Source organism: Dasypus novemcinctus, chromosome 26, assembly GCF_030445035.2.
Source record: "Dasypus novemcinctus isolate mDasNov1 chromosome 26, mDasNov1.1.hap2, whole genome shotgun sequence".
Lineage (NCBI taxonomy): Eukaryota > Metazoa > Chordata > Mammalia > Cingulata > Dasypodidae > Dasypus > Dasypus novemcinctus.
In genome coordinates, this window is record NC_080698.1 from 9,949,220 (window position 1) to 9,975,173 (window position 25,954).

Consider the following 25,954-nt stretch of genomic DNA (forward strand, 5'->3'; position numbering starts at 1 on the left):
CTTTCACATGTTTGCTGTTCTTTCTTAAAGCACAGTCTCAGGATTATGCATCTTGAGTCATAGAGTAGGAGCCACATGAAGGATGGTTCTAGGTGACATTGCTGACTCATGCCTCTGAGGGTGGTATGAAAGTTGGATCATGTACTTTGGATACTTTCTTCATTAGAGCAAGGGTTCTTCTTTCTTTCTTTTAAAAATTTTTATAATTTTATTTATTTTGGAGCAGGGGTTCTTAACCAGCGTCCACAGATCCCCAAGAGATCAGTGGAAAGATTTTAGGTGGTCCGTGAGCTTGCATTGAAAAAAATCAACTTATTATCTTTATTTTCTCTGACCTCTAACTGAAATCTAGCATTTCCCTCACTTATGAATATATGCGATTAAATACAGTAGTATTCATTACACCTGGCAGAGGGGCCTGTGGAACAAAAAAGATTGAGAACCTCTGGTTTAGAGCCTCTGGTGCCCTTTGGTGGGCCCAACTGATAAGAAAAGTGAAAATTACACAATATAAATTTTGAGTTGGGACCAGGAAAAGGATTTAGTGGTAAATAGCCTGTCAATCTACATTTCTGATGACTGCTATGTTTGATCTTGTGCCTGTGCCTGGGTTAACACTATTTTTTCAAGTGTTTAGTTGACTTTGGAGTTGTCATTACTGAAGTGCCTCCTTACATTTCTGCAACTCGTTCTCATTCTGTTCCCAATCAACTCCTGTTTTTCTTTTGTTTTCTTTTCATTTTAAGTTTGTAACTTTGCCCCTGCTGCTGTAAGAAAAATTTGAGGGATTAGATTTGTCTGCCCCAAAAAAGGAAAAGTTGTAGAAAAGATTTGAGAAAGGTGCATAGTGAGACAACTAGAAGCTTCTCAGCTTAATCTACCTGAAATGTGTCTGTGGCTTTATTACTAAAACTAATGTGAATTGTCAGAACATGAAGTTTATATTGTGTTCCCTTTTCTTTGAGCTATCACACACCTTTATAAACATGAAATGACTTCACAGTGATAACCACAAGTTACCAGCCATGAGTAGAGAAAACTAAAGGCAGGGCAAATGAGAGGTTTGTTTAGAGAATTAACAGAATAGAGCTGTTCTTATAATCATGAACAAAGAGTGGTCTCTATTTAGGGAAGTTTTCTTTGACTAACAGTTTCTTTCCTGAACAGTATGTACTGTACCCACTCTCATCTCTTGAAATCTCATAATTTTAAGCCTTTATCAGTCATCTCAACACCGTACTTTGTAAATAACCTGGCCTCCGTTTACAAGAAATAACACCAATGCTGTCAAACTCAGATTTCTGGATTCTTTCACTTAATTGGTGATACCATCATCTACCTGCTTACTGAAGCTGAAAACTGAGGAATTGTCCTTGACTCCTTTCTCTCCCTGAAGCCCTCCCTGATCCCCCAGCATAGTCAGTCAGTCACTCTCGCCTTTGTACCACTTTGTGCATGTTTCTTGGATGTATTTACATGGATTGGAAATGATCCGTTTGTATAACAGAGCATGAATACTTTTTTTTTTTTTTTTTTTTTGCATGTCAGCATCCTGTAAAAAAAATGCTTGGTTATCTTGTGTTCTCAGTTAAGTGTTGATTGTTATTTATCAGACTGTCTGAGCCTAGGTCAGTAAATGCAGAAGTAGAGAATTAAAGCTCAAATTTTAGTTCAATATGTTCCCTGAAGCTAGCTGACTCCCTAGTTGAGATGATGTGCCATCTAATGGATGGTTCCTGGCTTGGGATGTGTATCAGAGTCAGTTTTGGTAATTCTGATACAGAAATGTGAACTTCATACAGACTTAATTAACAGAATCTTCAGGGGTGATTCAAGGCATTTTACATGATATTCATGTGGAAGTACAAAAAAATTATGAAATAATTCAGGTATTTATTGGTTATCAAAGTTGAATAGGGAGAGGTGCTTCCTTTCTTTGTGCTGCAAGACTGTAGTCGATGTTCAGAGTATATTGGTTTGGTAACAGGAGTGGGAGTAGTATTTTTTTTTTTTTTTACTGAATTTTTTTAATTTTTAGGAGGTACCAGGGATTGAACCTGGGGCCTTTGTACATGTGCAGCACAAGCTCAACCACTGAGCTATATCCACTCCACTGGGAATAGGATTTAAACTGCCCAAAGTTAGATTGGCTTCCTGCAGTATTTTGGTTGTCTAAATGCAAATTCATATGTCATTATCAAATCTTATATCCGTTTTGATAATGAATAGCTGTAAAGATGATTAATGGTATCTTCAGTCATAAATATAATGTGAATGTTTTAAATTTTGAAATTTACAACACTAGTACATGTTGTTTTTTGTTTTTGATAGCTTATCGCTTCTGTTTCAAGATGGTTGGCTGTACTCACATACCTTGTTCCCCTTCTGTTTTTAAATACCATAAAAATGGAAGTAGGGAAGCGGACTTGGCCCAGTGGTTAGGGTGTCCATCTACCACATGGAAGGTCCACAGTTCAAACCCTGGGCCTCCTTGATCCGTGTGAAGCTGGCCCATGTGCAGTGCTGATGCGCGCAAGGAGTGCTGTGCCACTCAGGGGTGCCCCTGCGTAGGGGAGCCCCACGTGCAAGGAGTGCACCCCTTAAGGGGAGCTGCCCAGCATGAAAGAAAAAGCAGCCTGCCCAGAAGTGGCACCGCACACACGGAGAGCTGACACACAAGATGACACAACAAAAGAAACACAGATTCCCATGCCGCTGACAACAACAGAAGTGGACGAAGAAGAACACGCAGCAAATGGACACAGACAACGTGGGGGTTCAGGGGGGAAGGGGAGAGAAATAAATAAAAAATAAATCTTTAAAAAAAAAAAGGAAAGTAAAGGCATATACATGTTATAAACTCATAATAACAGAATGGGGTGAGGGGTGGTACATGGGGATGACGTTGCACATGGGAAGCAGTTTGTCCAGTGGATTTTTGAAGAGGTTATAGGCTCTGAGTTTTTAAAAAGATTTATTAAGTTTTTTCCACTCCCTCGTTGTTTGTATGTGTCTGTTCTTTGTGTGCTCTTCTTCCTTTTAGGAGGCACTGGGAACCAAACCTGGAACCTCCTGTGTGGAAAAGAGGCGTCTAATGGCTTGAGCCACCTCCGCTTCCTGCTTTGTTGTATCTCTCCTTGTGTCTCTTGTTGCATCTACTTGCCGCGACAGCCCATCGCATCAGCTCGCTGTCTTGCTTGTCTTCTTTAGGAGGGATCAGAAACTGAACCTGGGACCTCCCATGTGGTAGGCAGGGGCTCAATTGCTTGAGGCACATCTGCTTCCCTATAGGCTCCAATTTGACTGACAAGGACTGGGAGAGAAAAGTGTGCCACAGGTTGGGGGGATTCATTAAAGCTCTGTGCACAGAACAGTCAACCCCATCCCCACTTAGTTTCTAGGCAAAAAATCTGCTTATTTTAAAGAAATGAATAAGCTGGGGAGAACTAGGATCCTTAGATGTGAGATTTTGGAGGCTGTAGAGTAGTAGTTGCCTCTGACCCTGTAGAAACCTATCAGTTGATATGTTCTTCCTTGTACACAACTTAGAATTCATCTTACTGACACCCTCCCCCCTTTTTTTAAGTTAAGGTAATATTCACATAACATAAAATTAACCACTTTAAAGTGGGCAATTTAGCGGTAGTTAGTACATACACAGTGTTATGTAACTGTCATCTCTTTCTAGTTCCAAAATACTTTCATCACCCTCAAAGGAAAACCTGTACCCATAAAGTAGTCGCTTTTTCTCTCTTATTCCAAGTATGTCATATAAATGGAATCATATAATCTGTGACCATTTGTGTCTGACTTCTTTCACTTAGCTTATTATTTTTGTGGTTCATCCATGCTGTGGTGTTTATCAGTACTTTCTCTCTTTTTATGGCAAGACTTTGTTTTTTGTTTTTTTATTACTCCCCACCCCCTCATTGTTTGTACTTGCTGTGTGTTTTGTCTTTAGGAGGCACTGGGAACTGAACCTAGGGCCTCTGATGTGGGACGGAGGTGCCTAATTGTTCCAGCCACCTCCATTCCCTGCCCTGTTGTATGTCTCATTATGTTTTTTCTTCTTGTGTTTCTTGTTGCATCATCTTGCCACACCTGCCTATGGCGTCAGCTTGCTGTCTTGCTCATTTTCTTTTGGAGGCACTGGGAACCTCTGCTCCCTGCTTTGTTGGGTCTCTCATTATGTTTTTTCTTTTTGTGTCTCTTGTTGTGTCATCTTGTTGTATCAGTTTGCCATGCCTGCCTGTCACACCAGCTCGCTCTCTTCTTTAGGAGGTACTGGGAACTGAGCCATGGACCTCTCGTGGAAGGCAGGAGCTCAGTCGCCTGAGCCATATCCACTTCCCGAGTCTGTTTTTTATTTGAGTAACTAGTCAAGAATCATTGGACATTTGAGGAAAATCTGCAAAATGAAAGAGAAATGAAAAAATTGATCTTATCTGAAACAGAGGCCAGAAGATTGTTTTGTTTATTTTTTTAAAGTATTCTATTTAGTGTTTTCTCCAAGATATTCAAGGTGTGGTATTCAAAAGCAATTAGAGACGCCATGAGTAAGAATCAGAATAAAAAAGAGCTCATGGAGATGAATTATAAGTTTGCCAAGTTAAAGAATATTCTATAGATAGATCAGAAGGTAGAATCAAGAAAATCTCTCGATACAAATAAAGCCAAAATCCGGGCAAAAAATGTGTGTAAGCAAAAAAAAAAAACAAGGTTTCAGAGAAAAAAAAGGATAGAGAGAAAACCCTGAAAGTTCCTATATGGGACGCGGGCTTGGCCCAGTGGATAGGGTGTCCGTCTTATCACATGGGAGGTCCACGGCTCAAATCCCGGGCCACCGTGACCCGTGTGGAGCTGGCCCATGTGCAGCGCTGATGAGCGCAAGAAGTGCCATGCCACGCAGGGGTGTCCTACATGCAGGGGTGTCCCAAACGTTGGGGAGCCCCACACGCAAGGAGTGCGCCCCTTAAGGAGAGCTGCCCAGTGCGAAAGAAAGCACAGCCTGCCCAGGAATGGCGCCGCACACACGGAGCACAACAAAAAGAGACACTGATTCCCGGTGCCGCTGACCACAACAGAAGTGGATAAAGACGACGCAGCAAATAGACACAGAGAACAGACAACCAGGGTGAGGGGAAAAGGGAGAAAAATAAATAAAAATAAATCTTTAAAATAAAAAAAAATTTCCTATAAAGACATATTTGGTCTTCTAAAAGAAACAGGAATCAGACATCTCATCAGCAACAGTAACAACTAGTAGAAAATGAAGCAGTGGTCTTCAAAATCCTGAGGGAAATTTATTTTGAACCTAGAATTCTATCATAAAATAAACTTATTTCCAGACATGCAGAAAAATTTACTTACAATGTACCTTTTTGAGATAATTACTTAAAGACTTAAGATTTTTTTAAAAAAGAGAAAGATAAGGAATATATGAAGTGGTTGAATTAATCTACTAACCCAGTGAAAAAATTTCATGGTGTATAACAGGCCTGGAATGCATTCAACCCAGATTTGAACAGAATTTTGATGAATTCAAGAATAGGAATGGAATGAATTTCAAGCAATGAGTAGAAGCTGGAAGATGGTAGGGATATGGTAAAGAAACTATAGAACCCTTTGTGTGAGGTGTGGGAAAATAAAAAACTTTTCATGCAAAGCAGAAAACATACACAAATCGTCATCAAAATATAAAGCAAACCTTTATATGACCCAAGGATGAGTAATTGGCAATGAGTAAAATTAATGTATTTGTACCCAATGTAGAAACAGTCTCCTCTGAGTGGCCCAAAGGTGGCTACATTTTTACCACAGGGAAGAAAATGCAGTTCTGGTCCTATGAAAAGCATCTTAAAGTTACAGAGATAACCAGTGGAGGAATTTAAATATCTAAAAGTTGGAGCTTGAAAAGGGGATGCAGGGAGTGGTATAAATACACTCCAATAAATCCGTGTTTCCTGGATATCTTCTGTTGTCCAATGTTTAGATTGATAATTGGGAGAAATGGGGAAAGTAGTTTGACCTCTACCTCACAAGAACTTAAAATGTCTCCTTGCCTTTATTTTCTCCCTCTCCTTGTTCAGAATGGTAAGAGAGGCGGTATTATTAATAGTAACTTTTTCTACTTCCACGTAATATTTTTCTGATCAATCAACCAAAAGCACCACTTTATCTCACTCTGTTGAAACTTGAAGTGTCCTCACTCTCTTCCCTAGACTGCAACCTGAACTTCTCATTGCTTCGTTCATTCTCATTGCTTCGCTCCCTAACCCATATGCTTTTTACCTCTACAAACCTCCTGTCAGGGTCTCTGCCCTTCTTGCAACCCTCAAGAGACTTTCTGAGCCCTCGACCCTTTATTACTTTCCTCTGAGGAGCTATGTTTGCTTCTCCTGTAGACTCTGCAACCCCTGAGGGCTTGGAAGCCTTGGCCCAGCATGGGTTCTGGAGGATATGGGTATGCAGTGATTTGAGACAGGGCCATTAGAGAGAGGCAGAAGGTGGTATTAGCATATGGGACCTAGTGCTGGCACAGGCATTGTTCTAGGTACTTGGATATGGCAAAGAAGGAAACAAACAAAAATCTCTGCCTTCAAAGAGCTTCCACTCTGGTGGAGGTACGCATAAACTAAAGATTATCTTTAATTAAAAATAAGGGTATGTGTTTTAAGCATAGCTGAGAGAGTAGGTGAGGACAGCAGTCAGGGGTAGAAACTGTCTCTGAAATGTGCTGTTTGAGTCTGGTTTTGTCAGTAAGATGGCTGCCTTGGACGTGTCCCTCCTCTGGAGAAAGGGGACCTTGACACTTCGGTGTTCCCTCTCCTTTGCCTCCTCACAGAAGCAGTGGTTGGAAGAGACAGCATGGTTTGAAATCACTTCTGGACAAGATGAGCTGTAGTTGCAGGAACATGGTAGGAGATTTGGCTTTTAGTCCTACTGTGTGTGGTTCATCCGATAGCAGCTCCTACCTGCATTTCTCCTCTCACCCCAGATGGCTCCCTCGTGTGTCTGCTCATTGTGTTTACTCATTATGTCTGCTCATTGGCCACTTCTTTAGAAGACACCAGGCACCAAGTCCAGGGCGTCCTGTGTGGGAGGCAGGTGTCCAGCTGCTTCAGCCACATATACTCCCTGCATTTCTTTTTGATTGTGGTTGCTGGACACAACCTTGATTCACTGCAATGGTTATACTGTCTATATAGCATCCCTTGGAAACCTGTTAGAATTCTTGAAGGAGCTATAATCAGACTTGTACTATGTACTTCCTAGAGGGTTTTCATTGAAATGTACATTAAGAGGTCTGCTAGCAGAGATTTGTTTCATAATCCGAATGGGTGTGGGGAGGGTAGAGATAAATGAGCCTAAGTCACAGGTTGATGCTCGAGCTCAAGCATGGGCACATAGGGTTCATTATTATACTCTTCACTTTTGTAGATGTTTGGAATTGCTCATCATTAAAAACATGTACCCTCATGGTCAATAAATAATTTTTATGTTTTTATTCATTTTGCATAAATATCCTTTTATTTAGTGGGAGTCTTTGTTTTTTTGGTATTGATTTTAATGCTTGGAGATGATAGCAGTTGAGACTAAGTTTAGGTTAGACTAGTGGAAAAATTTCAAATTTGCATTTATTAATGAGAATTAAAAGCACAAATAACATGTTGGTCAATTACAAGTTAACCCGCCTTCCAAGGACCTGTAAAGAGAAAATGAAAAGGGGCATAGTTATGATCAGGTACCAGAGAGCTGACCTTTTAGAGGCTAAGAGTATGTGGGTGTGAAGTATGAGAGAAATGAAGTCCCACCTCTTAAATTAGACTTTAGGGGTGAGCCTTGTCCTAGGTCTTAGGCCCCCACTGCGACTCCACCACCATCAGTGTCGATTTTGCCCCACTCTAAGCTGGTGTTCACTTATTCCTTCTCATCTATGCTTTTAACCTTGTTTCTTCCTCTTACCCTTTGGTCTTTTTTACAAGCCCTACTCCCACAGACCTGAATCCATCCATCTTGATCTCTTCAGGCTGGTTTTCCTATACCTTGTCCCTTTCAGCCCCAGGCCCAGAAACTGGCTCACAGTTCACTTCCTTCCTTCATCTCTGTTTTTTTGTGAGTGATCACTAGTGTTAACAAGTGTGATTGGACCACCAAGTGGCTTACCACAAGCTAAGGCATGGAGACCCATTCGTGTAGTCTTAAAAGATTTCAGGCAGTTGGCAAGTAAGAATTCTAAATAAAAATTGAAACTACCACCTGTATTTTTTCAGGCCGTTGATGCTCACTGCCATCAGCTGCATCATCCCTATGGCACTGGTAAGTGTGGGGAAGGGCTGGTGACAGTTTTGGTGGGCTGCTGGATTTTTTTTTCCTGGGGGAAAATTTTGTTTGCAAGCTGTATGGTTAACTTGTCCCTGAGGGCTAGACAGCTTGAACCAGCTATAATAGGCTAAAAAGATGAATAAGAAGCAGCTGCTTGTGCTCATAGGGCTTCCTTAGGGGAACTGTTGTCAGGAGTAGAGACTATTCAGTATGTGCCTTAATTCTTACATAAAATTTGCATGTTCTATTTGAGTAATAAACATTTCAATATCCACGTGCTCTGGTTTGTTAGGTCATGACCTTCATGTTAAATTTCCTGAAAGTCTTAAAACATTTTTTCAGAGGATCGATATTGCCTCTGTTAGAAGGGGCCCTGAATTTTGTATGTCCTTATTGTTTCCTTAAGTAGCAGAGTTTATCTCTTTCTGGTATTGTTTCTCAGTAGACAGGGCACTCAAGAAAGATTTGCTCCAATTACTAGAATTCTAAAAGGAAGTTACTTGAATTTTTAAATTTTTTTGGTTTTTGGTGGAAACCAGAAAAGAAATTTGTGGCTGGCTGTCCTTTACTAACAAACTTCAGGTGGACTTGGGGACTTGTGATTTGGAAAATGGTTTCATCACAGTTTAGCTTTCAGTTCAGGATTCTAATGGAGAACATGCACACTGAATAAAGTTGAGGCATAGAGTAGGGCAGCAATCAAAGAATTGCTAAAATATAAGCCCACAACCAAATTGCTGCTAGAGTTGCCTTATTTAAGCTCTTGAAACTGACAGGTGCTCTCTCCTTATAGTGCATGAGATAGAGGTCACACAGATATACAAGTTTTACCTCACCAAGATATTCTCCATTCCATGTCAACAGATTGTTTATACTATTTCAGTTCTGTAGTCTCTGAAGTCCTTAGATCATTGAAGAAAGTGTCTCTGGAATATCTTAAGAAATGCTGAGGTTGTGGGTTAGTGTGCTGTTAACTCTTCCAGGAACTGGACTAAAGCATGCCTACACACTTGGCCTTCATTCCATTGCTGTGAGAACATCTTAGCATCTTTGGCCTGCTTATTGGATTTTCCCTTGGTCTTCATCCCTCAGACCTGCTTGTGAAATAGAGAGAGAGAGAATTTTGTGACACATTTACTTTGTTCTTTATAAGAAACAGAAAGGAGAACTTCATTCCCTGCTAACTGTGTATTCCTTGAGGTATCTACGTACACTAACCAAGTGGCAACTGCTGCACGTATTTTGTGTTGAGATAATTTTAAATTTCTTTTGCAAATACAGATTATAGAGCAAGGCAGATGGTTGCCAAGACCTTTGGGAAGTATTGGAGACCAGCAGCGAAGTTCAATTTGACATGCATGTAGCTAAGTGCTTCCTGAAATAAAGATCTGGAAACAGAGAGTTGGGATTGTAAAGGCAATGGCAAAACAAAGCCAGATTTGATTGATGCCTGCGATCATGTGGTACTGTGTCCAGAGTAAATGACAACAGAGGGTGACCCACATTCCTTTCCAGCTGGAGGGAGAGCTTCCTAGCAGTTTCTGACCCATCATGATGCAAAGTTTGGAGGGCACAGGTAAAGAGGGGAAAAAAAAGGCAGGAAAGATTGGGCTGCACTTGGCCTTGCTCTGACCTGTCTTTGATTCTGTGAAAGCCTTCTTTGACCCATGCAGAGACTTGGGGGCACTCTCCGTCTTTGATGAACTTGATACCACTACTTGCCCTCCTTTCCCCCCTTCCTCAGGCATACTCACTTCCCTCTCCTTCCCGCTTGTCCTTGGGGTTTATTTCATACTGATAGAAGCCTGAATATGATTGCTCAGAGGCAGGCCTGGAAGGTGAGAAGAGGGCAGGCCTGAAAGCTGTGCCTGGTAGAACACCAGCATTTGAGGAGCTGGCAGACTGGGAGCAGAGAATCCGATAGACACTGAGAGGTTCTGGTCAGAGAGGGCAAGACAGAGCCAGAGAAACTATTGTGAAACTATCACTGTTAGTTGCCATGGAGACCCATGTGAAAATGGTATGCCTATTAAAATCATTGTAGAATCCGTTAACTTTTGGTCTCTGTTAAAGTTCTGAAGGGGAATATTTCATTTGAGGATTATAAGTAAATGTCCAAAGTAAACTATTTGATGCAGTAGCCCTCAAATATATATCAACCTTTTATATATTATAACCTGTTTATGCCATAGATAGTCATTGGGTTAAATTTGGCAAACTTTTATCCTCCTTTTATTAAGAAATTTTTAAAAAATACACAGAAGGTTAAGGATTTATACTGTGGGTGTCCATTTATCTACATTTGTCTACATTTGCTTCATATATCCATCCATCAATTCATTTTATTTTTAATAGCCTTACTTAAGTATTATTTATATACTGTTAAAGTCCTCCATTTCAAAAATTACCATTAGACGAGTTTTAGTAAATTTGTACAGTTGTACGACTATCGCCACAGTCCCAGTTTTAGAATGTTTCTATCACCCAGAAAGTTCCCTTGTGCCTATTTGCAGTCACTTGCCAGACCTAGCCCTCAGAAACTATTGATCTTTCTGTTTTCTGTTTCTGTAGTTTTGCTTTTTCTAGAAATTTCATATAAATGGAATCATGCAATATAGAGTCTTTCGTGCCTGGCTTCTTTCACTCAGCATACCTTTTTTTGGGTTTCACTCATGCATTGGTAGTTACTTCTTTTTATTGGTGAATAATATTCCATTATACGGATATACATTTTCTACATAAACATTTTGTTTATCCATTCAGTTGATAGACATCTGGGTTGTTTCCATTTTTTGACTATAATGAATAGTGCTGTTATGATCATTCACATCCAGGTCTTTATGTGGACATATGTTTTCAGATCTCTTGGATAGATACTTAAGAATAGGATTGCTGGGTTGTATAGTAAGGGTATGTTTAATATTTCAGGAAAGGCCTAAACTTTCTTTCAAAGTGGCTCTCCTATTTTACATGCCCACCAGGATTATATAAGGGTTTCAGTTTCTCCACAGGTATTGTCAGTCTTTTGGATTAAAACCATTTTAGTGAGTATGAAGTGGTATCTCATTGTAATTTTAGTTCACATTTCCCTAATGAGTAATGATGGTAAGGATCTTTTCTTGTGCTTATTTGCCATTTATATATCTTTTTTCTTTTTTTGGTGAAGTGTCCAAATCTTTTCCTAATTTTTGAAAATTGGGTTGTGTTATTACTGAGTTGTAAAGCATTTTCTATATATTCTGAATTAAGTCCTTTATCACATATATGATTTGCAAATATTTCCTTCCAGTCTGTGAAGTCTCTTCATTTTCTTAATGATGTCTTTTGAAGAGCAAAAATTTAAATTTTTTTTTTTTTTAGGAGGTACCAGGGATTGAATTTAGGACCTTGTACATGGGAAGCAGGCACTAAACCCAGCCACTGAGCTATGTCCGCTCCCTAATGAGAGTTGGTTTTTTCGTTGGTTTATTTGTTTTTAGAAGATACCTGGGATCAAAGCTGGAACCTCGTGTATGGGAAGCAGACACTCAACCACTTGAACTACATCTGCTTCCCAAGTTTAATTTTGATGAAGTCCAATTCATCAATTTTTTTTTCTCTTAAGGATTGTGCTTTGATGTCATAGCTAAGAAATCTTTTCTTAAACCAAGGTCACAAAGATTTTTTTCTGTTTTCTTCTTAGAATTTTTATAGTTTCAGATTTTACTTTTAGGTTGTGAACGACTTTTTTTTTTTTCCTCTTCCGTTCCCCTCCCCCCACCCCCAAACATTGTCTGCTCTCTCTGTCCATTCACTGTGTGTTCCTCTGTGTCTGCTTGCATTCTTGTCAGGCGGAACCGGGAATCTGTCTCTTTTTGTTGCGTCATCTTGCTATGCCAGCTCTCTGTGTGTGCGGCACCACTCCTGGGCGAATTGTGCTTTTTTCGCTCAGGGTGTACTCTTTGCACATGGGGCACCCCTACGTGGGGGACACCCCTGCGTGGCACGGCACTCCTTGCTCACGACAGCATTGCACATGGGCCAGCTCACCACACGGGCCAGGAGGCCCTGAGTACTGAACACTGGACCTCCCATATGGTAGGCGGACGCTCTTATCAGTTGAGCCACATCCACTTCCTGTGGATGACTTTTGAGTTAATTGTTGTGTGGTATGAGGTGAGGTTCTGAGTTGGTTTGATTATTTGCTTTTTTTGGTATAATGCTGCTCAGTTATTCTAGAACCATTTGTTGAAAAGACTACTATTTCATTTCCTTCATTGAATTACCTTGACACCTTTGTTGAAGATTTTCCATAAATGTGTATGTTTACTTCTGAACTGTTCCATTGGTCTATATGTCTTGGTTACTGTAGCTTTATATTAAGTCTTAAAGGTAAATAGTATAAGTCCAGCTTTGCTCTTCTCTTTCAAAATTGCTTTGGATTTTCTGTATCTTTTACATTTCTGTAGATTTTAGGATTGTCTATTACTTTCTACAAAACAAAGTCTGCTGGGATTTTGATTGGGATTGTGTTCAATCCATAGCTGTTCTACCCAGTAGCACATGACCACACATGGCCATTGAGCACTTGAAATGTGACCAGTCTGAATTGAGATGTGCTACAAGTATAAAATACACAGTGGATTTTGAAGACTTCATATGAAAAAAAGGATGTAAAATAACTCTATTTTCTAGTGGATTATGTGTAGAAAAGTTAATATTTTGGATATACTGGGTCAAATAAAAGATATAAATGTCATCTGTTTAAAAAGTTTTTTTAGGGAAACGGACTTGGCCCAGTGGTTAGGGCATCCGTCTACCACATGGGAGGTCCACGGTTCAAACCCCGGGCCTCCTTGAGCCGTGTGGACCTGGCCCATGCGCAGTGCTGATGCGCGCAAGGAGTGCCGCGCCACTCAGGGGTGTCCCCCGCGTAGGGGAGCCCCATGTGCAAGGAGTGCGCCCCGTAAGGAGAGCTGCCCAGTGTGGAAGAAAGTGCAGCCTGCCCAGGAATGGCATCACCCACACTTCCCATGCAGCTGACGACAACAGAAGCGGACAAAGAAACAAGACACAGCAAATAGACACAGAGAACAGACAACCCGGGGAGGGGGGGGAATTAAATAAATAAATAAATAAATCTTTTTTTTAAGCGATTTTATTGAGTTATATTCAGAAACCATACATTCCATCTAAAGTGTACATTAAATAGCTTTTGGTATAATCACAGAGATGTGCATTCATCACCGCTGTCAATATTATAATTTTCTCTACTCCAAAAAGAAAAAACCCCTATCCCTTTGCAGTCACCTTTCTCTCTTTTTTTTTTTTTAAGATTTATTTATTTATTTTCTCTCCCCTTCCCCCCACCCTGGTTGTCTGTTCTCTGTGTCTATTTGCTGCGTCGTCTTTGTCTGCTTCTGTTGTTGTCAGTGGCACAGGAATCTATGTTTCTTTTGGTTGCGTCATCTTGTTGTGTCAGCTTTCCGTGTGTGCGGCGCCATTCCTGGGCAGGCTGCGCTTTCTGTCGCCCTGGGCGGCTCTCCTTATGGGGCACACTGCTGGGGGACACCCCTGCGCGGCACGGCACTCCTTGCGTGCATCAGCACTGCGCATGGGCCAGCTCCACACGGGTCAAGGAGGTTCGGGGTTTGAACCGCGGACCTCCCATGTGGTAGATGGACGCCCTAACCACTGGGCCACGTCCGCCGCCCTTCAGTCACCTCTCTGTACCTCTCTCTCTCCCATGCCACATATATCTGCCAGTCCTGTTCCATCTCTACAAATTTATCCATATTTACAGTTTATATAAATGTAGTCAAACAATGTGTAGTACCTTGTGTCTCATTTCTGTCAATAATTCTTTTTAAAATAATTGATGAAAAATAATATATTACTGTTCATTAAAGTCCATTTATAATTGTTTGCTGTTATATAGAAAGACATTTGATTTTTGTATATCGACCTTTATTTTTAACCTTGTTAAATTTACTTATTACTTCTGGTAGTTCGTAGATTTCCTTTAGGATTTTCTCCTTAAGCAGTCATTTCACTGGCTTTGTCATTTATTTCTTTTCCTTGCCTTATTATGGATTTTCCAAGTGTTAAATCAGCCTTGCATTCCTGGGATAAACCTCACTTGATTATGATATATTATCCTTTTTCTGTATTGCTGGATTTGATTTCCTAGAATTTTTGGATTAAGGATTTTTGTGTGAGTATTCATAAGGGGATCTTGGTCACTAATTTTTTTTTTTTTATTAGGTTTTTGTCTCATGGTTATGTTGGACTTATAAAGCGAGTTAGAATAAATATTCCTTTCTCTAATTTTTGAAAATGTGTAAGATTAGTGTTGATAGAATTCACCAGTGAAAACCTGTAGACCTGAAATTTGTGGGAATGGTTTTGATCATGAGTTCCATCTTTTCAATAGATTTTTTCAGTTTTCATATTTCATTTTTAGTCCGTTTGGGTAAATATAGTTCAAGCAACTTACCCATTTCATCTAAGATGTCAAATTTAGTAGAATTTGTTGATAATATTTTCTTATTTTCCTTTTAATGTCTCCAACAGATATAGGGATATCTCCTTTTTCACTCCTGTTATTGGTAATTTTTACTGTCTCTCCTTCCTTCCTTCCTCCCTCCCTCCCTCCCTCCCTCCCTCCCTTTCGATTTATTTATTTATCTCCCCTTCCCCCTACCCCGGTTGTCTGTTCTCTGTGTCTATTTGCTGCGGCTTCTTTGTCCGCTTCTGTTGTTGTCAGCGGCATGGGAATCTGTGTCTCTTTTTGTTGTCATCTTGTGGTGTCAGCTCTCCGTGTGTGCGGCACCATTCCTGGGTAGGTGGCACTTTTTCTTTCGTGCTGGGCGGCTCTCTTTATGGGGCGCACTCCTTGCGCGTGGGGTTCCCCTACGCGGGGGACACCCCTGTGTGGCATGGCACTCCTTGTGCGAATCAGCACTGCGCATGGACCAGCTCCATAAGGGTCAAGGAGGCCCGGTGTTTGAACTGCGGACCTCCCATGTGGTAGACGGACGCCCTAACCACTGGGCCAAGTCCACCACCCTCTCATTTCTTTTGAGTTGCTCTACTTAAGGGTGTATCAATTTTGTTGATCTTTTTAAAGAATCAGCTTTTGGACTTTAATTTTCACTTTTTTATTTCATTCATTTCTGTTTTTATTTTTGTCTTTCCACTTAATTTGAATTTAGTCTTTTAAAATTTTATTCTTCTTTTTTCGTCGTTTTGTGAATATCTCAGGTGTCTTGCCAAAGACACATTCTACCAGCTTAGGGAGTCCTAGGCATGCTGGAAATAGTGACCCATTTTTTTGAGAAGGAGTCCCTCTTTGGCCCTGACATGGAGAGAATGGTGAAATTTGATTCTCTCTGTAATTACCTAGAGACTCATAGTCTTCATTTAGTGTTTTTAGAAATAGTGAAGGGAGTCATTAAATAAATGACTTTTAATCTTCCTATTACATGTTGATAAAATGGAACCAAAGGTTATCCTGAACACAATATAGTCATGTGTTTTCCTTCCTAAGTCATTAGTCTTTTTGACTTTTACTGGTTGATTACCACCCTGGACCATTTTCTTTGGTTTGACCTTTTTTTAATAAGTGGTCCTGATAATACTTAATCCTAATTACCAATAAGTTATTAGCTCCTTGATCAAAAAGGTCTGACAAGAGTTCTTTTTTTTTTTTAATAAAATTTTATTGAAGTACAACATTTATACCTGAACATACATAAACAAGTGTTAGTAAAATTTGTGAGTTTACAAAACAAACGTGCATATCATCATGAAAGGTTCTCAAACATCTCCTTACCACCAATAGCTTGTACTGTTGTGAAACGTTTGTTACAAACTGTTAAGAGAGCCGCAGACTACCACTTTGCCAAGAGTTCCTCTTGATGCTGCTGAAAGGTTTTCTTTCCACAACTGAACAAGGGTAACATTTCCCCATTTATGGAAATGTTGATTTTATTAGATTCGGAGTAGATAGCTGAGCTCTTTGAATATTAAGGTGTGAATATACTCTCTTTCCTGAGAGAACTCTGCTGCATTCTGAGAGAGGCTAATTTTTATCTTTAATGTAGCTTTATATAATCAAAGGCTTATCCTGGCCCTTCTGCTGATGGTGGCTCAAGTTTTGGGCCCCCACCCCCAAGTCACCTTGAGGTTGCATACTTTGGGAGCCTTCACCTGTGCCCCTAATCAGGGAGAAGGTGGCCTCTGCTGAGATTGGCTTTTAGCCTAAGTTCTTCTAAGTACTCTCTTCCCTCTTGTGCTCCTTTTGCTTAGAGGTCCTTCTGGAACCGGGCATTCCTACAGATCCTTCTTGGTGTCCATTACTGGGCAGGGTGCAGTCACACTGCATTTTGTTTAAATGGTCTCAGAATTCCTTCAGGTTTATAGTGGATTACTGAGGGAAAGAGTCCTTCATCTTCTGATAATGTGCTATGGACATAATATAGGCAATTCTCACTCCCTCCATCTGACATGGGGATCGAAGGAACCCCTCTTGCAGGGGGCTGGCAGGAAGTGTGTACAGCTGACACTTGTATGCCTACTCTTGTATAGCCAGTAAGACATCTTTTTGTGTGTGAACTCCACACGTGCGAATTCAGGTATACACGATTGGCTATCAAAAAAAAAAAAAGGCAGAGAGAGAGAGCATTTTAAAAAATTATTTCTGTGATGGTTATTTATTGTTATTAGAGTGCTTATTTGCCTTTTTATTTAAAAACGTGATATGTTTGTATAAGAAATACTTATTAAATAATGGGATTCACTATTATGCACCATTTTCAACTTTATGCAAAGGGAACATATTGGTTGTGTAAAATGAGCTCCTACTGTATTGATGTATTCCCAGATGCTGGCGCTAGAAGAATAGATTCAGATCACTCTGCTGGCAGTTTTATGGCATGCTGGATGTATCCTCTCTTCATATTATCTCTTCTTACCAGAACTCCACTCTGCTGGGACATTCTGAGTTGGTTATTAACAAACTTGGGGTTTCAGCTGGTCTTGGCTGAAGGCCATGTTGAGTTCTTAGTTGGACTGTAACTGGCATGCTAGTTCTTATGCTTTGTTGCTGCTGTTAGTGCTGTTGCGGTCAAAGAATCAATCAGAGCAGGTACAGTGTGAAAATTCTGTTCTTTTTTCGGGAAGACTGAAAAATTTTATCCCTAAAATAAGCAGACTAGAAACATAACATCACTTTTTTTTTTTTTTTAAGTCATAACATCACTTAATAATCAGCATATATTGAGTCTTCCCCTTGGGTCCAGTCCAGGTCCAGATGCTGTGAATCTGGGAAAAGCAGCTTCACCTCTGGTCCTTAACTTAAAGGCCCCACCTAAGCTGTTGTGATAAGGGGAGGTGGCTACCAGAGGTGGCCAGGACTCTTCTGGGTAAAGAAGAGGCTGAGCTGAGTTTCAGTTCTCTGGAATGTAAGGGGGCGGGGGGGGTGGGGTGGGGGGAGTATCAAAAAAATCTAAACTCTCAAAAGTCTATTTTTTTTTTAACTGAAAATGTAAATTTATAAATATATTTAGGAGTTGGAATGTTGTAATTACCTACCGAATAGGCCATTGAATGGTTCAGTGCCTTTTCAAGGACTTGGTAGCCACTGTATTGCATGGTTAGACATTTAGAAACAAAAAGTAGTGGGTGCAAGTCTAATTGGGCTCTACTTGGTAAGAAGCAGAGACAGGTTCCAGAGAGAAGCTCATCTAAGGCTGTATCACTATTGGGGAGCAGATGTAGCTCAGTGGTTGAGCACCTACTTCCCATGGTCCTGGTACCTCCTAAAAAATAAATACATGTGCATATATATATATATATATAAAACAGTATCACTACCATGTGTTTGTTTTTGTGTTCTGAACTTTTTTAGAAATTGTGAAATACATCATACTCATAAGAGTATATGAAACTTATGTGTATAGTTTGAAGATAAAGCCAACACTTACGGAAACATCATCCAGGTCATGAAATGAAAAATAGCTAGTATTTTAGCAGGCTTCTCCCTCCCCCGCCACCAATCACATACTTACTCCTCTGCAGATATTGCCTTTCATTGACTCCAATCATCATTTCCTTTTTTAAAATTTCTTTTTTTAAGTTTTTTTAATTTAAAAAATTGTAGTAAAATATATACAACAAAAATAATTTTAACCATTTTTAAGTGTACAGTTCTGTGACATTAAGTACATTGACAATGGTGTCTAATCCTCATCATTATTTCTAGAACATTTTCATCAATATAATTAGAAACTTGTACTTATTAAGCAGTAATTCTGCATACCCCTTCCCCCAGACTCTGATACACTGTCTTTTTAAAAAGTATATCTGGGGAAACGGACTTGGCCCAGTGGTTAGGGCGTCCGTCTACCACATGGGAGGTCCGTGGTTCAAACCCCAGGCCGGGCCTCCTTGACCCGTGTGGAGCTGGCCCATGCGCAGTGCTGATGCGTGCAAGGAGTGCCCTGCCACGCAGGGGTGTCCCCCGCGTAGGGGAGCCCCACGCGCAAGGAGTGCGCCCCGTAAGGAGAGCCACCCAGCGCAAAAGAAAGTGCAGCCTGCCCAGGAATGGCACCACCCCCACTTCCCGTGCCACTGACGACAACAGAAGCAGACAAAGAAACAAGACGCAGCAAATAGACACAGACAACCGGGGGTGGGGGGGGGGATTTAAATAAATAAATAAATCTTTAAAAAAAATAAAAATAAAAAGTATATCTGTAGCCAAAAGTTATATTCAAGCAATCATTAAAGTTTAAACCAAATATCTTGTTACTGTTTTTACTGTGTTGTAGTGGTCTAGTGTGGGTGAATGGTTTGTTATGGCCTAAGGTCTCTGTGGATCTCAACAAGGAAACACTACTGCAGTATTGCATGGGTCAGATGCCCCTTATCATTCATGAAAAGGAAGTGGGAGCACCGTCTCTCCCTCAACCTGTGAAGTAAGCTGTCTTGGGTTCTTGATTTTCTCAAGACACACCTGAAATGTAGGGACAGAGGACATTCACCGATTGCTCAGCCTGACACTTGATGGTGGCCTGGGATATGTCCTTGTTTAGTAAGGGAAAGCATGTCACCTTCCTGGGGTGACTTGAGCTCTTGGGGCAGGAATTACATGTTGGTCTTCCTTTGCCTCTATGCACTGCCCTACAGATCTTTAGTGGCTCTTTTTGAAAGATTTGGTCCAGTGAGCAGAGTACCAAGGTTCTGTATGTTCTCTTGGCTCTCCAGGACAAAGCACTGTCTTTGTATCTCCATTCATCTTGTGCAGTGCTCTTTCTGGGAAGCTTGATGGAAGTTTCCAGACACCAACCTATTCTTGACTCACACGGTTTTTTGTTTTATACCCAACTTTAGTTCCCTAATTAAATTATTATGACTGTACAACTTCTTTAACCTAGCACTAAAATGTGAACTTTTTATGTAAAAAACTCGTTTCTACAACATCCTTTTCAATGACTTCATAATAGTCCATTGCAAGGATTTGTCATATATTATTATTTATCTAGCTTCCTTTCATTCCACATGTATGCTATTTCTAGTTGTTGTGTTTTTTGTTTTTTTTACCACTGTAAATAACTCTGTAATGTACATGTTCTCTGTCATTTTCTCAGGAAGAATTTACAGACATAGAATTTCTAGCTTAAAGAACCTTATGAAGCTCTCTTCTACCCAAAACGAATTTGCTTTCAGTGTCCCCTAAAAGAACGTAGCGGCCAGAAAGGCTGCCACAGACTTTGAAATTGTCCTTGCAATTAGGCTATTTGGCCACCAGGAACTTGAGAATTTTAAACAGAGTTTGCTGTGTTGTGTTGTGGGGATTGTGTGAGAAGTCCAAGGCTGGAGATCTTCAGTTAAGTAACTAGGTACACTCCCCAGACATAGTTCGAGGAAACATAAATCACATTAGGGAACCCATAACGCTGATGCTTAAGTTGAATGTCCGGCTGTTATCTACTGTAAACTGGATGCTTTTAAGTTTCAAATAAAAATAATATTCTTGGAAGGGTCATTAATGAAAACAAAGGCAAGAAATGAAGAGAGCCATTTCTCTCATGTCTGAACTTAAAAGACGAGAGAATCAAGAGGAGGAATTTGGAAATCAAGCTTGGGCCTGGCGTAGATGTTAACGTGTGCATTTCTCAGAATCTGGAGTGCTCTGAAAGAAACTGCAGTTATAATTTGATTTCTTTCTCTTTCTTCTTTCTAGGTCTCTCATTCAGTTGCTAAACTTATATTAGTTAATTTCCACTGGCAAGTCTCTGAGATACTGGACAGGTAAGGTGTTTGGGGGGAGGAGAGATGGCATCACCAAAGCTCCCCTTCTGTCCACCCACCACCCATACAGTGGTGATTACTATTTACATTTTGGAATATATTCTGACAATATGCAAATTGTTTTTAACAAACTGCATCATACTATGCATCCTTTTTTCTCTCAGTATGTTGTGAACATTTTCCCATGTCTTCAGCATATTCTTTTACCCGAGTTTTAGTGCTGCACAGTACTTCATCATATAGATACCCCATACTTTTTCCAAACCTCTGCGATAGGGAAATTAGTTCCAATTTTTTATAACATTGTTAAGGCCCTTCTATTTAACATTTGTTAACATCTCCATGTAGTTCTTTTGGATACCACAGTGAGGAATGCATTGTTATATATATTGCATATTGCCCTCAGAAAGGGTCTGCCAGTTTGCCGTCCATCATTCCCACCAGCAAGGTATTTGAGTATCTCTTCCCATCTCCTCCAGAACTGGAGCTCTTGAGGAGATCTTAGTCTCAGAATGTCTTTGATGTCAGGATGAGAGGTTTCTCTTCCTTCTGCATCCTCTGAGGAGATTCCCTGTCCTTTAGTTTCAGGGGCCTGTACTTCTGCCTAGCCCAGAGTTTCTCGGCCTCAGCACTGTTGACATTTGGGGCTAGATAATTCTTTGTTGTGGGGAACGGTTTTGTGCATTGTAGGATATTTAGCCGCAACCTTGGCTTCTACCCACTATATGTCAGTAGCAGCAGCACCTCCTAGTGTTGACAATGAAAAATGTCTCCAGACATTACCAAATGACTCTTGGGAAACACAATCGGCCCTGGTGAGAACCCCTGATCTAGATACACCAACCTTGACATTTCATGCTGCAGTGAGCCTTCTCTTTTTTCTCTATAGCATGATTCCATTTATCTGCAGAAAAAGGTCACGCCTTTCCTTCTGGCTAAACACATCTGGAATGTTCAGACCAGCTAGAGCAGCTGAGCACCCAGGAAGGAACAAATTAATTCCTGAGTCACTGACTGCACTCTCACTCTCTTTACTTGAGAGCTGAATACATTTAGATAGATTTTCCTGTGCACTGCCACTGTCTACACTGTTGTTACTGCTACCCAAAATTCGGGAACCACACAGGGTCTAGTAGTGGGCTGTCTCTCACTATCCAAATTCACTAGCCTAACTTGGAAATGGAGAAGATGTGAATAACTAAAGATACCAGGAATGCTAGCGAGGGAACTAAGAATAAAACCTGTCCCTTGACAAGGACTGTTGAAGGAAGCGTTCTGTTGAGGTATAATAAGGAAATCTCATAACGTGAGATATATGTCTTCCTTGTTGTAATTCCAAGTATCTTGGTAATGTATTTGCCTGGGCTTTATATTGCACTTGTGTTGTAAGTCCATCCAGTGTGTACAGTCAGTGGTATTTGGTATAATCACATAGTTGTGTATTCATCACTGAATCATTATCTCTTTATTTTTAAATGTATTTATATCCTACCTCATTCCAGAAAGGAATGAAATTTTTATTATGAAACATTTATTTTTTAAAGGTGTGTGTATGTGTGTATATCATGCATGTCAGTTGATCATCTATTAAAAATTTATATAATGTGGGAGGTGTGGGGAGTAGAGCATAAGGGAATCTCATTTTTTTATGTGATATTTGTATAATCTAAGTATCTTTAAAGAATAGTAATAAAATTTTTTTAAAAAGATTTATATAAGAAACCCAAATAAGAAATCTTGTGACCTGTACTCAGAGGCGCCTCTTGATGAAGACCGTTGCTTGGCCACACCCCCTTCCTCTCTGAGGTTAACAATATCTTGAATTCAGTGTTGATCATGTTTTTTAATGTATTCTTAATGATACATGTTATAATTTTGTTCGCTTTTGGAACTTTATAGGTATGGAATCACGCTGTGTGTGTTCTTCAAAGGACATTTTTGGTTTTAGTTTTTTACTGTTAGAAACAATGCAACTTTGAAAACTTTTGTTTGTGGCTCCTAGTGTACACATACGTAATTTTTCTAGGGTTGAGTATAGAAAGTGAATTGCCAGGCTGTAGGGTATGTGCATCTTCAGTTTTACTAGATAATGCCAAATTGTTTTCCAAAATGATTGTACTTCTTTACATTACTATAAATGATGTATAAGTGTTTGGCAATCTAGTGGGTATAAACTCTCTAATTGTTTTTAATTTCAGTGTCTCTGGTTATTAAGAAAGTTGAGAATCTTTTCATAGCCTTGGTAGTTATCTGGGCTTCCTTTCTATGAAATGACTAGTATGTCTCTTTTTATTGAATTTTGTCTTTTCAAATTAATTTTTTTTTTTTTTTAGTTTGCTTTGGTTGTATTTTTGCCTGATATTAACATCTGGTAACATTAACGCACATTTGTTCAGTTTCTTGTTCAGTTTTAAAGAAGAACACTTATATATGCAATGTTACCCATATTTATATTTCACATGAGGTTTCCTTATGCTGTATAGTCCCATGTTACATTATTAAAGCAGTTTTATTGAGATATATTCACATATGATGCACTCTATCCAAAGTGTATAATCGATGGCTTTTAGTATAATCACAGTGTTGTGTATTCATCACCACAACTTCAAATTGATTTTTAATAATTTTTTGTTTATTCTGAATACTAATTCTGTTGTCAGTTTTATATATCTATAAATATCTTAATTTCTGACTTGAGTTTTCACTTTGTGAAACTTCTGATGAACCAATGTTTTGGTTTTTTTTTCTCTTTTTTTTTTGCCTATTTGGTTGCATCATTGTCCTTTTTTTGGGGTACATTGCTTCACCACGTGGGGCGCCACACAGGTCTTCGATGCCTTTTTTCTTTCCTTTTTTACAAGGACCTGGAGATCGAACACGGGTCCTCCATATGGTAAACGGGAGCTCAATTGCTTGAGCCACAACCACCTCCAAACCGATGTTCTTAAACATGGCATAATTTTTCTGACTTTTCCTTTATATTTCGTATTTTGTGTCTTTAGAAATCCTTCCCTATCCTGAAATCTTGGAAATATACTGGCTTATATTTCCAGAAAAGAATCTAAAGCAGATCTTGTTTTTGTTTGTGTGTTTTTTGTTTAATAGTGTAATATTGTATGATTAAAAAAAAAACTTATATGTATCCAGTACATTTAATTGAGAAATGTATGTTTTTATTCAACTGTTTTCTTTTTAGTTTTTAATTGTTTATATTTTTAATTATTAAATGTAAAAGATAGAGCTTAAAAAGATTATGGCAATAAAATCTGGTTTTAATGAGTATTTTTCTTAGAGTTCAGTGCCTTTGGGGTTATTATTTTCATATCATTTAAGAGCTAAACATTTGAAGGAGGAAAAGTCTTTGTTCTAAGGTAAGAGGAAGCTGGATTTTGTGAAGAGGTAATTAGAAATAAAGATCCTTATTGGGACCCCAGTGTATATTGGTTTGCTTTTTTGTTTGTTATTTTGTATATCTGTTTTTGTTCAGAATTAAAAATGTTTCCTTTGTTCTTGATTCCCTTTATTTCTGCTTTTTGTTTTGTAGATACAAATCCAATTCTGCTCAGCTACTAGTTGAGGCTCAAGTCCAGCCCAACCCATCAAAGCATGTGAGTGTCTCCTTGAGTGAGGCTGTCCTGATGCATATGACTCTTGCTGTGGCTTCCATTGAGAACCATCTTTGTTTTGTTTATAGAGTGACGTGCTCAGAGTCTTTGTTCAATATAGGCCTAAACCGTCCATTTCTTTGTTAGATTGAAAAGTTTCCTCATTCATGGAGTGTAAATCATTGCCTGTCCTTTGGTCCTCTCCAGCCTCCCCTTCCTCTCTGCACTTATGCTAATCTGCACTCCAGTCCTGCCTGGTGCTTCGGTGTTCCCAAGCTCACTACATGCCTCTTTAAACACTGCTTTTGCCTTCTGTGCTCTGAAATTTCCTTTCCCGGTCCCCTTCTTTGCCTGTGGGAGTGGAACTCAACTTTTAAGACCCAAATCCAAAGCTGCTTCCTTCACAAAGCCTGTCTCCTATGACCACTCTCCTTTAAACTCCTGTAATTATATCTGTAAACATTTACATGTATGTTGTAGTGGCTCGCTCATATCTTTTTTTTTTTTTTACCCTACCAGACTGTAAGTTCTTTAAGAGTAGGATCTGTAGCTCATAATGCGTAGCACTTGCCTGTGCATCTAGAAACTCAACAAACGTTCGTTTAATGAACAAGGACCATGTTAAACAAACAAGGGCCATGTTGAAAGAGCTCTTAGGAGGAGGCTTTGATGGTGCAGGTCTCCACATCATTTTTGCAGAAAAGTTTCTAGAAGCATACAGGATAAACATGAAACTATGGTCCTTTTCCTCAGGTTTTGTTTTTTTTGTTTTTGTATTCCCAGGGAACTAAGAAGAACCTAATGTAAACTTGTAGTGGACTTTTCCATTGGTTTGTGGTTTGGGCCAGGGTTCATTTGCCCAAATTCTAGAAGAGTTTCCTTCCTAGAACAAGCCTTCCCCATCCTGCTATATTAATTACATGTGACACCTCTTTGATGTGTTAAGAATGAGTTGTGGGAAGCGGACTTGGCCCAGTGGATAGGGTGTCCGCCTACCACATGGGAGGTCCACGGTTCAAACCCCAGGCTTCCTTGACCCATGTGGAGGTGGCCCATATGCAGTGCTGATGCATGCAAGGAGTGCTGTGCCACCCAGGGGTGTCCCCTGTATAGGGGAACCCCACATGCAAGGAGTGCGCCCTGTAAGGAGAGCCGCCCAGCGTGAAGGGGGATGCATCCTGCCCAGGAATGGCACCATGTGCCCAGAGAGCTGACGTAGCAAGATGACGCAACAAGGGGAGACACAGATTCCCAGTGCCACTGATAAGGGTGGAAGTGGTCACAGAAGAGTGCGCAGTGGGTGGACACAGAGAGCAGACAACTGGGGGGGGGGGGAGAAATTTTTAAAAAAAGAATGAATGGTAACTTGGTAAAAGCTGGAATGTTTTGTGATTTGGGCATACCGGTATGGAAAAACCACTGTCTCAACAAGTAAAACTGCCGTGTAGTCTGTTAGAGGCTTTAAAGACACAACCTCTAAGAACCTTTGTGACTTGGTTTGTAGTACTTCAGTACTTGTTGAGGGGCAACTCTGTGCTGCGCTAAACTGGGGCAGTTTACAAAAGAAACTTTAATAACCTCTAAAAGAAGTTTTTTGGGCTGAATGACCTCCAAGGATGTTCTGAAATTCTGAAATCCTATGTTTGTCAGCCTGACGTTTTATATCAGTGTATGCTTATTTCAGCTCTTCTGCTTTCTCGCTACCTCTCTGAATCTTGATGATGCTCCAA

At 39.9% G+C, this 25,954-nt stretch overlaps 1 protein-coding gene across 5 annotated transcripts in view; it reads left to right on the forward strand.

Annotated features, from left to right (window-relative positions):
- Positions 1-25,954, forward strand: part of ARIH2 (ariadne RBR E3 ubiquitin protein ligase 2) — a 54,416-nt gene that overhangs the window by 14,121 nt on the left and 14,341 nt on the right. For 2 of the 5 annotated variants that reach the window (XM_071212058.1, XM_071212059.1), the window contains exons 4-6: positions 8,274-8,319; positions 20,552-20,619; positions 24,164-24,227. In XM_071212058.1, coding sequence (XP_071068159.1) covers positions 8,281-8,319; positions 20,552-20,619; positions 24,164-24,227 — 171 coding nt within the window. In that variant the 5' untranslated portion in view covers positions 8,274-8,280. Of the gene's footprint in view, positions 1-6,849; positions 6,918-8,273; positions 8,320-20,551; positions 20,620-24,163; positions 24,228-25,954 lie in introns of those variants that run through there. The other 3 variants (XM_058288618.1, XM_004451925.4, XM_058288619.1) reach the window with 2 other exon arrangements.